This window comes from Pteronotus mesoamericanus, unplaced genomic scaffold (genome assembly GCF_021234165.1).
Source record: "Pteronotus mesoamericanus isolate MK-2021 breed Mesoamerican mustached bat unplaced genomic scaffold, CSHL_Meso_final contig_20, whole genome shotgun sequence".
Classification (NCBI taxonomy): Eukaryota; Metazoa; Chordata; class Mammalia; order Chiroptera; family Mormoopidae; genus Pteronotus; species Pteronotus mesoamericanus.
The window spans coordinates 63,333,294-63,347,289 of record NW_026555085.1 but is presented as its reverse complement, the minus strand read 5'-3'; the positions used below and the strand labels follow the sequence as shown (position 1 = coordinate 63,347,289).

The window sequence follows — 13,996 nt, the reverse complement described above, 5'->3', positions numbered from 1 at the left end:
TTTGTAATGGATCACCAGTAAACTTCAAAAGGATTCTACCACCTGCAGCATTACCAAGCAGGCACTGTTCCATTTCACAGATGTTTCTTTAGCACCTACTATATACTAGACCCTGTTTTAGGCTCTTGGGCTATGTAAATAGATAAAATCTCTTTACCGACTGAAGTTGCTCAGTCTAGTAAGAGAGGCAGAGAAGCAGATGTGTATAAAGCAAGAAATGCAGTACAGAGAAATGCAATGGTCTGAGCCAGGTAAGGATGGTAGAGAGAGCAGGGGAGGTCTGAGGGGTTAAGAGTTGGCCAGGGAAAGATTCACTGAGGAGGTGGAGCCTGCAAAGCATTTTGAAGGGTTACGAGGAGGCAAAAAGGAGTGCTGAGAAGAACAAAAGCCTGGTGTCTGAGCCAGTTTCATATGTGTACAAGCTGGAAAGTCAAGAAGGGCCCCGTGCTTAGAAGGGACCCATACTGGCTTGATGCTCTGCTGTTGCCATTTTGAGATTCTGAATAATTTTTGAACAAAGAGCACCACATTCTCATTTTGCACTAGGTCCAACAAATTATATAGCAGGTCCTGCATGAGACGTGAAACAGCAGGATGGGAGGGTGTGGGGAAATGCAAGGAGTTCCACATTGCTGGTGCGCAGATGGTGGAGTGGGGTAGGCAAGGAGAGTTGAGAGAAGGGCCGGGGAAGTTAGGCTGGGCCAGATCACAACAGAGCTGTGCATACAAGGAGACAGCAAACTACTACCAAATCTGGCCTGCCTCCTGTTCTGGTACAGTCTGCAAGCTAAGAATGGCTTTTATAAGTGATTTGGGGTAAAGATGAAAAGAAAAAATATTTTGTAACATCTAATTATATGAAATCCAAATTTCAGTGGCCATATATCTGTCTCTGGTTGATTTCCCACTATAATGGCACAGCTTAGTAGGTTGAACAAAGACTCTATGGCCTACAAGGTCTAAAATGGTTACTATCTGACCTTTTATAGAAAAGATGTGCGTACTTCTATGTGAGGTCAGTGTTTCCCAAACTGTGTTCCCCAAAACGCAGATTCCACAGCCATGCAGATTTCTGAAATGCTGGGTTGAATTAAAATTAAACAGGTTTCTTTACCAGATGGCTTTACCAACCCTTTAAATATACTCATCTGTATTGCAACTCCAAGAGGGAGAGAAAGTAGACAGACTTATTTCAGCACTGAACCCTTTTCCAAGGAAAAGCTATTAATATTTTGCTAAAATGTTCCCTGGAACTCGGTTTGGCAAACACTCCTTTAGGCACAGGTAAGGGTTTTCAGCAAGATGATGCAACCTGACTTTTGTTTGCTTGCTGACCTCTTAGCCCTTTCAGCATGCCCAGAAAATGGTTTTTCATGGTCCATTAAGATAAAGGGATAAGACCACTGCTCACAGCCGTGTCTGGTTGGGAGCTCAGCTTCCCCAGGCTCTGCTCCAAGGGCTGAGGATCCTTGTGTTGACCCACTTGCAGCCCCCCTGGAGAGCAAGCCAGGAGGGCCGAAGACCAGGGACAAGGCAAGGAGGGATAAAGGCAGCGTGGCAGCGGCGGGAAAGGGGAATGCAGGCCAGGAGTATTTGGAAGCCCATTTAGAAAGCCTGTGGGGCTTGGTGATGGCAAAGATGACAGGGATGGGTGAGAAGGCGGAGGACACATTGAGGTCGCTGGTCTGGCTTGAATAAGCAGGGAGGCATTAGCAACACTGCCCCCTCCAGCCAAAAGCCCTAATTAGAATGCGGAGCGATTAGACTGCTGGACCTGTGAGGATGACTGCACACATCTCCTCCCCTTTCATTTTCTTAAATCAGAAATTCTGAACCTGTCACCGCAGCCCTAGTCCTGCCTGTGGCAGTGTTGCCTGCAAATGGCTTCACATCAAAGGGAGGGACGCACCCCTGTCTGCACGGTGGCCTTTGCAATTACCCAATAAAGGGCGCCTTTTCTGAACAACAGAGGCTCGGAAACAGGCCCAGGGAGCTCCTGTACAAGTGCCAATGATCACAAGGCTAGTGCGCTAAAATATATTTTTTAATGGGGCTTTTAAAATGACAATGACTTTTTCCTGCCATTGTTTCCTGAGTGCTGACACCACAGGGGTGATGGAAATGGTGAAGCAGGGCCACTGCAAACAGGCGGACGGAAGAACCACAGCAAAGACTGCTTCGGGGCAGCTTGGAGGCACGAAGATGGCCTTGCTGCAGGGACGTGGTACCGCTGATGGCACCTCCCAGAGCACGACCGGCATGCTTCGGCCAAGGGCCAGGCGGCCCAGGAGGGAAGGAGCTAAGCCGGGGCGGGGGGACACCCAGAAGACGAGGCGGAGGGGAGGGTGAAACATCCGTCTCTTCAGCTACCTCCTCAAAGACTCGAACAGCTCAGCACACAGCAGGGCTCTCAGGGCGAGCTCCCAAGAGTGAAATGCCTTAAACATGGATGCGGCATTCAGGTCCAGAAGCAAAACCATCGAATAACAACTATTTGGTAACTCAGCCCTGCATCCTGTTTACAAGAAGTGACCCTGCTCCTATCTAAGTCTGACCTCGCCGCCAACCTTGAGCTGCAGATCCCATCCCCTTTCGTCTTGTCAAGGACCCGGCTCTTGCAGCTACCAAGCCTTCCTGAGTTAACTGGTCTGACGTCGGGTCCCAGTGTGGAACGTTTGAAAAGTTCCTCAGGTGATTGCCGTGTGCAGCTACAGCTGAGAAACATAAGATGGATGATGTTTCTCCATTGCTTAAACCCCACTTCTCACTGCAGGCAGAATAAAGCCCGGGACCACCCCCCTACCCTGCCGGCCCACCGTGGAGGGGCCCACTCTCTTCCCCATACCACCTTTGGCCTCAGCTCCCTCCACCTTCCCTGGGGTTAGTGACCTTACAGCCACACTGGCCTTCAGGTCCTCTGCCACCCGAGATTGCTCCCATCTCAGGCCTTGCTGTCCCTTCAGTGTGGCGCTTGTCCACAGATATCTATATGGCTGTCTTCTTTTTATCATGTACATTGCAACTCAGGTGCTACCTCCTCAAGGACTCTTCCAGAGCCAGGAGCTAGCCCAGATTCCTGCTGTCACAGTTACTCTCCATCCCATTGTCTTGCTTATCTTCTTCACAGCACTTGTCAGAACCCAAATTATCCTGTTTCTTTCTGTTCCTGTTTTTTGGCTGTCTCCCCTCACGGACTGTAAGTTCTTTGAGGACAGGACTCTGGTGGCCTAGAATGGTGCCTGGCACTTTGTAGAGGCTCAATAAATTTCTGATTGATCGACTGTTAGAAAAGAAACACATTGGGACATCAGGGTAAAGTGAGTTGCCTCATTACAAACAGTCGTCCCTCCACATCTGTGGGTTCTACAGCAGCAGATTCGACCAATCTCAGATCCGAAATAGAAAAAAATGGTATATTGTGGCTGATGTGTGCCATGTTATTAGGCCTAAGACAGTGGCATCTACAGACTTTTTTCTTGTCATTATTTCCTAAACAATACAGAAAAACAACTATTTGCATAGCATTTACATTGTATTAGCTATTAGAAGCTATCTAGATATAATGTGAAGTACACAAGAAGATTGTGCAGGTTATATGCAAATACTATGTCCCTTTATATAAAGGATTTGAGCATCTGCAAATTTTGGTATCTGCAGGGGGTCCCAGAGCCCATCCCCCATTGATACTGAGGGATGACTGTACGCCAGTAGGGCCTCACCGTGTGCCACACACGCTCTGTGCTGCCTGCCTTTTCCTTTCTCCTTGATTCTACCTCTTCAGCTGTGACCCGCTGGGGACCCCAGGAACCAGGCAGGAAAGTGAGGGAGGGGGGCCGGGACATGGGCAACAGCAGAGCGTGGCCTGGGCTAACGGGGGTGCGCACACTCAGCTCCAATCATTCTCATGGGGGCAAACAGAAAGGGGGTCCAGAGGTGCCGGGCCTTTTGATTTTTCCTAAGTCATAAACCTGCACTCTTCCATGAGACCTACATTTAAATACTGATGGTTAAACGATGATGCTTGTATGTGAAACAAATATGATGCTCAGGTGGTGGCTTGTGACCTTTGGTGTCTGTCCTCAGATTATCTCCTCCCCGAGACTCTTGACCCATGCCTCCTCGTCCCTCCTCAGACCGAAGGAGGGCCGGTTCTGTCAGCCCCTGGTAAGCTGGCTTTGCAACTTTTTTGACATATAGATTAATAATAAATTTATAATATGATTTAATGTAAAAATGCTAAATAATAAATTTATAACGCGGCTCTGAACACCCATGTGTGTGTCTGAAATCTCCTGAAGCAATACTTACCCTTATTGTCTGCAACGCACCCTGATGTTTTCCATTACATGCAAGTCTACTTCAGTTTTTTTATATGCAGGTGTGATCCACTAAATTGACTGTCATCCCACTAATGGGGGAACGTTTCCTACAGTTTGAACAACTCTCAGCATGCCCTGGATTGCAATTGCTGGGAACACTCCTGAGAATTCCAGGATTTTAGCCTCTCTCTTCCCAGGCTTAGATGCCTGCCGGCGATTCTGTGACGGCAGAAAAGCCCCACCTGACTTTTGCTTACTTTTCCCATGGGATCAGATAGGTATTTTCAAAGACCCAAGCTTACTGTACACTTGCATGCATCTTAAGTATGCCTAACAAAATGAACGACTCTTCAAACTCTAATTTAAAAATCATTTAACCAATATAGATAATAAACCCATTCATTAGAAAATACTTAACCTAATATTCTTTTTCTACCAAGTGAAGATTTTTTTGAAAACTGTGATATTTAGGTATTCTTTATAAACACCCAGAAAAACATATGAACAATATTTCTTACCCAGCTTTTGTACAATATTCACCAAGTCTTAGTTCACATAAAAAAATCACGTGAGGTTTGAAAAATTATATAAAAATAGCTTTTGTGTGCAAATTCAAGAGACATGCCTGCCCCCAGGTTTTAAAGACTGTTACTTGGCCTTACGCTCGGCGGGAGGAAGGGTCCTGTCTGGCAGAAGAGGCCCCTGGGAGGCCGCCCTGAATAAGCGCGCCCGGGCACTGCTTATTCTTCTAATCTTCGCAGGGTCCACTGGGGGTTTAGGAAAAGAAAGGCAGGGATCCTCCTCCGTGGTGGGAGATGCTGGGGCTTTCGGTTTCTGCAAAGAGATTTTTTTAAATGATTGGCATGAGTTTCTGTGTCTCCAATAAGTCCACCACCCTGGAGCTGGCTCTGACGCTCCCAGACGAACACGGACAGAGCTTTCTGCCTGGCTCCACCCTGGCCCCCAGCCTCTGTGTCCCGCTGGCCCATCGCACCTAATATGTTCTACAGATAACACTTTTTCATTGTTTTTGTCAAATGCGTTGTATTAAATAGTCTACTGTCCTGCTTAGCGTAGTGTTTGGGGTTTTTTTTAATGGTTTACCCATGCTAGCACACAGATATCTGTATGAGACTAAAAATTTTGGTAGAATATATTCAATATGCTTTGCAAATTTTTGTGTTTGGTACAGCTCAGAAAACATTTATTGGGCACCTATATGTGTCAAGAACTATATGGAATAGAAATACTACCTTTAGACTATCTCGGACTCCACAAAAGTACTTTTTTAATGATATAAAATATTTTAAATAATTTAAAGTCATAAAACATAAGAGCAAGGAGTTGTCTTGGACTTAGGACATAAACATGTTTTATTCCATATCTCTGAAATTCTATGCTGTCATCCTTAGTAAAAAAAAAAACAAAAAACACTACTGGCAAAATTCCAATTCCTTAAAGACTTTAAAAATACCTGCACCAAGCGCTAGGCCATCCAAAGCGCCCTCTGGTCTAACCTCCAGACGGCAGTGGCCCTGAGCCAGGGCCAGGTCCTCGCGGTGGCCTCAACTCACTTTTAGAGTTGCCTGCCGGTCCATCCTTTCCTCTCCAATTTGAGCATGATTATCTGCCTGTGAAAGGGCAATCTTATGGCAGCAAGTGCTCTGTAGTTCTCTAACCAAAAATAATCAAGTTCAAGTTCCTCAAGTCACTTCCATAATATGTGAAATGAGTGACTCTCAATCCAACAGGTTAATCAACAAATTTTTAAAATATCTAGTATGAAGTTCAAGTCAGATAATGTGTTAAAATGGGTGAAGTCATCTATCATATACCACACATAATTTTAAACACTTATTTTCTCATATACGTTAAGAGAAGAGTGACATCTATATTAGAGTTCTCCTTCCAAGAAGTTGCTTACTTATTTCAATAATGATGACATTTTTCAAAACATTTTTGTTTTATTTTTCAGGTGTATTCAAAATATCTTTTATACCCTTGGGTTCATTTGCATCTGAAATCTGTCCACGAACCACGTAAGAAATTAGTTATGACATTAGAGACACATTCTTCTAAACACAGAAAAATGGTAATAAAATAATTAACACAATATAAAGGGAGAGTAAATAACTTTGGGATCAGACCGACCTGAAGTGGGATTCACTTACTAGTCATGGGAGCTTGGGCAGGCCATTTACTTCTCTGAATTTGCCCAGCTACCCAACGGCGACAGCATTTCCCTTCTTACAGGGACACTGACGTATCTTGTATCCTTACAGGGACATGACACTCTTGTCATGGAGACTCAAGAATGCTAGCTCCCTTCCTTGTGTAGGTTACTCGCTCTTTATTTACTGAATTTGGCTCTAGATTACTCTGAAGTCTTAAAGCCAAGGCCCTGGCCTCTGACACAGCCTTACTGGAGAAAGATCCTAAATTAAGAGGGCTCTATTCTGAAGGAGAGAACACTCATTTGTCTGTATAAATTCTGCTGCACTTGTTTGATAAATACTCACTTTACTTTTTATTCTCACTAATTTGTTGTAAAATATTCATTAGAATGTGTCTTAGGCCATGAAGCTAATAGTAACAAAAAAGCTAAGAGTATAATATAGGAAAAGAAGTGCTTTAGGTATAATTATCAAAGATAAGATACATAAGGATAATCTCAATAGTGAATGTAGATACAAGGTTTTCTTATCTAAAAACCTGTATTCTGCAGGTGCAATATGTTTCTTAAATATGAAACAAAGATCGAGAAGTCTGCCAAATAATAATAATGAGATAAAGTAGGTGTTTTCTTTTACAAATGCCTTAACTGTTATAAATGTTTTGTGTGCTAAATAAAAGATCTTATAAAAAGAGAAAATATAGTTTTGCAAAGATAACTTTTACCCAAAAGAGAATAACAGAGTGGCCTTTGGATGGCAAGACAGAGCCCCTTAACTGCTCCTTGATAGCAGGCATTATTTTCCCAGTGCTAAATTAGTCATCGTTTGTGCAATGAAAAATTAGTTCCATTTTACTACTGACCTTTACTAAATTATGTATCCCATTTTAACATATATCTCACTGCACAACTTAAGATATAAACTGATACATGTAAAGCATTTTTAATTCTTCAAGGAGAAAAACTACTAAACAAGCCATCAATTTCTATCATGCCAGGTTCTATAAAAATTGTCTTTCACTTTGTGAAACCAAATGGCTTTTAGAAAGCAAAACAGTAACACATTTTTCTTAGAGAATTCATGTCACTTTACAATTCAGAGAACGTTGCAAGCAACTTTACACCTTCACCTGAGGACCTTCCCGCCCTCGTGCTTTGTGTCATGACACTAACCAGGGACTTGAGGATATAATCAAGGACACTGGAGAGTCAGAAGTGAGGATTTATTCCGGTTGATAAAACTGCTAGAGTCCACTGAAGATTGAAAGACTGTTTTCATAGAACAATCTAATCAAAGAAGACAATATTCCTAGAGCATTTAAGAGGTCTGGCTGGCTTCGACGTTCCTCCCAGCATGCGGGCCTTGATCAATTTCTGACATGGCTCCTTGGGGATCACCACACGGGAAGGTGATCCCTATAGACTCCCTATTCTACATGAAAGCTGGAAAGGGAGTCTATGACATCCCAACCCAGAAGGCTGCTATGATTTAATTTGTAAAGCTGCAGAACACACACACACACACACACACCACACACATACACGTCTTGGAAGTTAGAAAGCAAATATTAAAAATTCCCCCCAGCACACAACCTTGGGGTGTGGCAATTATATGTGCATTTCTAGTACCATGATTTTCTCCACAGGTGCGCTGGGATCCACTATCACTCATGTGATTCACTGTGGTAATGTTACCCCTCCTTTCAGAAACAGTGAAAGAAAAAACACTGCTTTAACATTCTTATTCTTCCTATTCTTACCCTGGATTCTCCTCTACCCTCAAGGTATAGATGGGCTTCTAAGTTCCTTTCTTTTAAAAATATATTAAATTTTGTTTTACTTGTCAGGTACTTGGAGCTTGGTTCCCATAAGGTATAAAAAGAATGGCTCAAAGTAATCTCTGCTCTGGGAAGTCAGGGCAGCAGTCACTGTGGGGAGGTGGTGTCGGGCCTGCTAGTAATGATCTATTTTTTCTTTTTGAATGCTGAGTGTGTCGTGTTTGTGTAAATTTTTCAAGCTGCACTCTTAAGATCTGTGTCTTTTCTATGTGTCAATAAAAAGTTTAATAGAAATACCTGAGCTTAAATGACGAGGCTTTGTAACGTGAGCAGACACAGGGAGAACTCTGTTTTGACAATGACGATGAAGAACAACAAAATTTCTTGTTTACTCACATGGTCACATAGCTTTTCCTACATGATCAGTGCAAAGCAGGAGAGCAGCTGCCCCTGAGTAGATCAGTCTGAACACCAGAAACCGCAGCCAGAGCCGCAGAATGACAATAGGAGTAACTACCACTACACAATAGCTCCAGGCTCAAAGCGGTGGTCGGGGGTGGGGGCAGCTAAGAAGGAAAAAAGAGGTACCTGAGCGTTCCTACAAAGCAGCCTAAATGTTAATGGGAGACTAAATTGCAGGGGGTTCCTGTCCTAAAGGTTGTATGTGCTAATGGGAACCCTGGTGAGCCAGTCAGACCAGCCAGCCAAGGCCTGAGAGGTCAGGACCAGGAGCCCCAGTTTTTCCATCGCTTTCTGAAGCCCAGGTCATTTCTGGGTGCAGAAAGCCCACCACCAGATGAGGGGGAGAAAGACGGAGAAGAGGGTAGGTGTGCAAAGGCAGAGTTGAGCTGATGTGTTAAATGTAGGAGGGGAAGGAGTTGCGCTCCAGGTCCCTGTTCCCTGTCTGACTGCTACTGAGAAACTACAAAAAGGTAAACTAGCCCAGGAAAGTGTCCTAGATCCAAACAGTATTGAAATTCAATTGGTTAGGCCTTCACCAATTCTTTCAGCAAGCGGGTCCCCTATTAGAACCCCACCCCCATGATACTGCCTTATCCTGTCTCCTTTGTCCCCCTTCTCTTATTGCCCCCCCACCTCCTCCCTCAATTTAGTGTTTACCAGAGGCAAGGGCTTCATTAAAAGGTGAAGTGAAAGAAGGAAAGAACGTGGGAGGGCAGGTAGTTATGAGGCCACTTTCAGAATTTTTTGACTGGGAGCTCCAAACTTTAATTATTGTATAAAATAAAATATACTTGAGACCTTACATAATCTACTATAAGAGAAATATTTCAAACTAAAGGAGTTATTTAACTTTATGTGGAGATTTCTTAGCCCATTTTTACTTTGCATATAGTATCCAGCCATTCTGCAGTAAAGGAATTTAATAGCAATGACGCTAAACAGAAGCAAACACCAATTTATCTTTGCCTAACACCTAGTCCTGCAGTCTTAGAACTAAACCAGCTTGACAAGGACCAGGTTAAGTCTATAAGTAGAGATTTTTCAGGAAAGAGTGGGTGAAAATTGAATGAGTCCCCAAAACTATAGAAATATTAAAAATTATTTATAGGAGTCAAAATGCAGAATCATAGAATAGAGAGCCATTCTACAACCAGGTAGACCCACTGGGCTGCTGAATCAAGGGTCCTCTTATGGCAGCTGACTCAAAACCCAAGTGGCTTCCAATGTCCTGGGTACAAAAAGCCATACACCAACAATGGCTGGTAAAATATTCATTGTGCATTGGTTCGTACATACTATTTTGGAATCTTATTTTTGTCATCTTCAATATAAGTATAATCTTCCTCACAGAGGCATTTTGATGAGTGCTTTAAGAATATAAGATACATGTCAAGCCCTGGCTCGTGTGGCTCAGGAGACTGAGCGCCAGCCTGCAAACCAAAAGGTCTCTGGTTCAATTCCCAGTCAGGGCACATGCCTGGGTTGTGGGCCAGGTCCCCAGTAGGGGGTGCACGAGAAGCAACCACACATTGATGTTTCCCTCTTTCCACCCCTTCCCTTCTGTCTAAATATGAATATTTTTAAAAAGGACATAAAAATATAAGATACATTTCAAGACAATTAGGGTCATTTGGACATGGACTATACATTAAATGGTGCTACTGAGTAATGTTAATTTTCTGAGATATAATAATAGCATTGTAGTTATGTAGGAGACTATCCTTGTTCATATGCGATACACTTAAATTTTTATGGATGAAGTCTTATAAGGTCTGCAACTTACTATCAAACAGCCCATCAAACTCTCTCACACACACCCGTGCACACACGTAAACAGAAATAAAAATTGAGAAGCAGCTTGAGTGACACTCCGACTCCACAGACATCTAAGGAATTGGTATCACTGGTACTTGTAATAGCAGGGGCCTAGGGGAGGGGAACATAAAATAATGATTGGCTGCCAGTCTGTCGTGACACCTTCCCTCCCGGCTCTGAGTCACCAGGCTACTGAATTCAGGAGTAGGTGGGAGATTTGTTCTTTCAAGAGGGTAAAACAGAGGGCCTCTGAATCAGCTAACCAGGCCCAGGTGAGGGTTGGGGTATTTTTTTGTAGCACAGATATTAATGAAACTTTCAAATACCAAATGTCACCTTTACCTGGCTGCTAGTAGTTAGCAACTAGCCTTTATCCTCCAGGCAAGAGTTCTGAAGCTACTTCTATAGAAAATTAACTGGCCCACACGGAAAGTCCTGAAGATACTATCTTTGGGAGTTTCATAAACAACACAGCCCAGCCAAATCCCTCCCTGCTAAATGTAGGTGTGGGTAGGTATCACCGAAGGGTTAACCAACCCATTCTACATACTTCCACTCTCAAATAAGGACAAACAAGCAGCATGAGCTTTGATAGATGAGCTATCAAAGGAGAGCCTCTGATACGAAAAGCAGAGGCCCGAACAGACAGAAAAATGCAACAAGATGGAGGAAAGACCATATGGAAACAGAAAGATGGCCGTTCATCAAGCAGATAGTCCTCAGAAGTAATCAACCCAGCTGCCACCTTGATCTCAGACTTCTAATCTTCAGAACTGTGAGGGAAAAAACAATTGAAACATCAAAACTATCACTAATTCATGCAGATAAGAGGCTACAACCATGAAACAAGAACTGAATACTATATATACATATATATACACTATATATGTATAGTATTCATATACATATATATAAAAGATAATTTAAAGGGAGGTTAGAAATTAAAAGTAGCAGAAATTAAAAACTCAATAAAAGGATTAGAAGATAAAAATCTCTTCTAAAAAATGACGAGAAACAGAAAAGAGAAAAATAAAAAAATTAAAATGCCAGTCCAGGGGATCCCACATCCAAATAATAAATTCCAGAAAGAGTAAACAGAACAAAAGAGAGGGAAAGACATATCAAAATAATTCAAGGGCATTTCCAAGAGCTGGAAGGCATGAGATTTCTCACTGAAAGTTCCCAGCAGGATGGATGAAAATGGACTATCATAAAGGCCCATTATCATAAAATTTCACAACAGTGGGAACAAAGAAAAATCCTCCATGCTCCAGAGAGAAAATACAGCAATCAAGGTCTCAAATAATTTACTTCCCATACACTCTTTCTCAAGAAGTTGTTGGAGGGAGTGCTCCACCAAAGCAAGAGTAAATCAAGAGAGAGGAGGACTCTGGATACAGGAAACAGGAACTCTAGCACAGGAGAGGAAAGCCAGCTGTGTGCCAGGTGCCCAGGGCAAGTGGTCCAGCAGGGAGGGTGGAAAATTCTCCGAGGAGGAGGTGAATCAACAGAATACCTCCTGCATCTAAATATACGAAGGAAATTTAGAGCACAGGGGAAGAGCTTGGGATTGAAATAATAATACTACAAAACTAAAGAAGCAGGCAATTATTAATGCCAGAGGGAAGAAGTAATCATCATTAACCATCACTAGTTCAAGGCTCAGCTGCAAACAGGGTTTATGTAGTCAGAGAAAAGAGATCTACCCAAAATTATGATATACCTATATTGGGAGTAGCAGTGGGGACAGAAAGGGTGAGTGTGTTGTGAGGAGGCTTGGGAGGATAGACAAGAGTTAGATCTTCTTCTTCCTCAATGGAAAGTCATTAGATAATTCTGCAAGCTCACAAGTCAAGAGAGCAGCGACACACTGTTCTATTTAGAAATTTGGATCTAAATAACAACAACAACAACAAAAAAAAGCCAAAAGAGTTTAAAGTGAGAGCCACTGGGGAAGGGACGATGAAAATAAGGGGAGAGGAGACTGCTGGAGTTGTTTGGGCAGCAAGTAGTTGTATCTTTATGTACATGTATTTATCTGTATACAACTATTAAAATAATATATATATACATAACTTTTTGAATTTAAAAAAAATTACTCTGACCCATTTTGTTTGCCAGGTTACTCTATTTCTAAAATTATTTATTATTAAACTATAGGTAACTAGAAATGTTTTATTAGGTACTAACCATTATATTTGAAAAAGTATAAAAGGATTTGCTTTCATATTCAATTCTTAGCATTACATTTAGGTCTATGTGATCATTTTCTTAGCATCTATTAGTGCTAATTCCAAGCATTTTTGACCGATTCCATTTCATAGCACTCATGATGCTATAAAATACTCACAAGCTCTAGTGGGCTGAGGCGTGTACCAGAGATGGACCTGGAATCAGAGGACTCAAAACTGGACGCATAGAGACTAGCAGAGAAGATAGAACAGAAGTATCAGTTTGTGAAGAATCATTTCTTTTACTTCTAGTGTATATCAGTTAATGCTAGCCCAAAACAAATATATTCAGTACATAAGTCTTGAGGAAGAGGTAATCTTAAAAAATCATAGTACTTAAAACATTTTATTAGTAAATCTTTTCATTCCTTTTAGGAGAATTAAAAATATTGAATAATGAAAAGAAGAAATGCATATAATGATTTTGTTAGAGCTTTGTTCATATTGCTTTATAAAGTAGATATGACACCACTATTAACCATTGCAGATCACCTTCTTGGACTCGAGGTCTGTAATTATCTTTGGGAATCCTGAACAGATACAAGAGGTATAACTGGTGTAAGTCAGCAGAAAGAAATCAAGGGGAAGTGTCATCTGGTGGCTTACATATCAGAAAGCACAGGCAAAAGAAACGTCATATACCTGAAGGAGGAAGGGGGTCTATTTTCTGATGTCCTCGAAGAGGCAGGCCCAAATAGTTTCCTTTGGTCTTCCTGTGGTGTATATGGTCTTTGGGTCCTTACTGTTCTTAATGCATTTCGGGCCTCACTTATGATCTCTGCACTGGTCTTCTGCTTGGCCACTGAAGGCCGGTAAAACGGATCCAGCTTTTCCAACTTTTTATCATTTGGAGACAGCATCTTTCCTTTTAAAGTAAAACGTTTTTCAGCTAGACTTCACACTCTAGAAATATATAATACAAAATATTAATTATTTTCATCCACAGTTTAGAAAGGAATGCTTAAACCCATCCATATAGGCATAAACCATTCCTCTATATTAAATTTGAAAAAAATAACAAATACATTTTAATTATAAATCTACCAGTTGATTACAGTTAGAAGATCAGGATGGGAGAAGAGCTTTCAAAGAGATAGGTTGATGGGCATAGTTATGCATATGGAAATATATGTGATTAAGGAAAGTGATGTGCAGGGAAGAGACTCAGAATGGAAGCTTAAACCTGGAGAGACAGGCCAAGTCATGAAAAAAAGATGG

At 42.0% G+C, this 13,996-nt stretch overlaps 1 protein-coding gene across 1 annotated transcript in view; it reads right to left on the bottom strand.

The window, feature by feature from the left end:
- Window positions 1-13,638, bottom strand: part of ARMC2 (armadillo repeat containing 2) — a 94,598-nt gene extending 80,960 nt beyond the window's left edge. Inside the window, exons 1-3 of the mRNA XM_054568884.1 lie at window positions 13,421-13,638; window positions 12,898-12,970; window positions 4,982-5,153 (exon numbers count right to left, since the gene is read on the bottom strand). Of these exons, the coding sequence (XP_054424859.1) occupies window positions 4,982-5,153; window positions 12,898-12,970; window positions 13,421-13,638 (463 nt within the window). The remainder of the gene's footprint in view (window positions 1-4,981; window positions 5,154-12,897; window positions 12,971-13,420) is intronic.
- Between the last annotated feature and the right edge of the window lie 358 nt (window positions 13,639-13,996).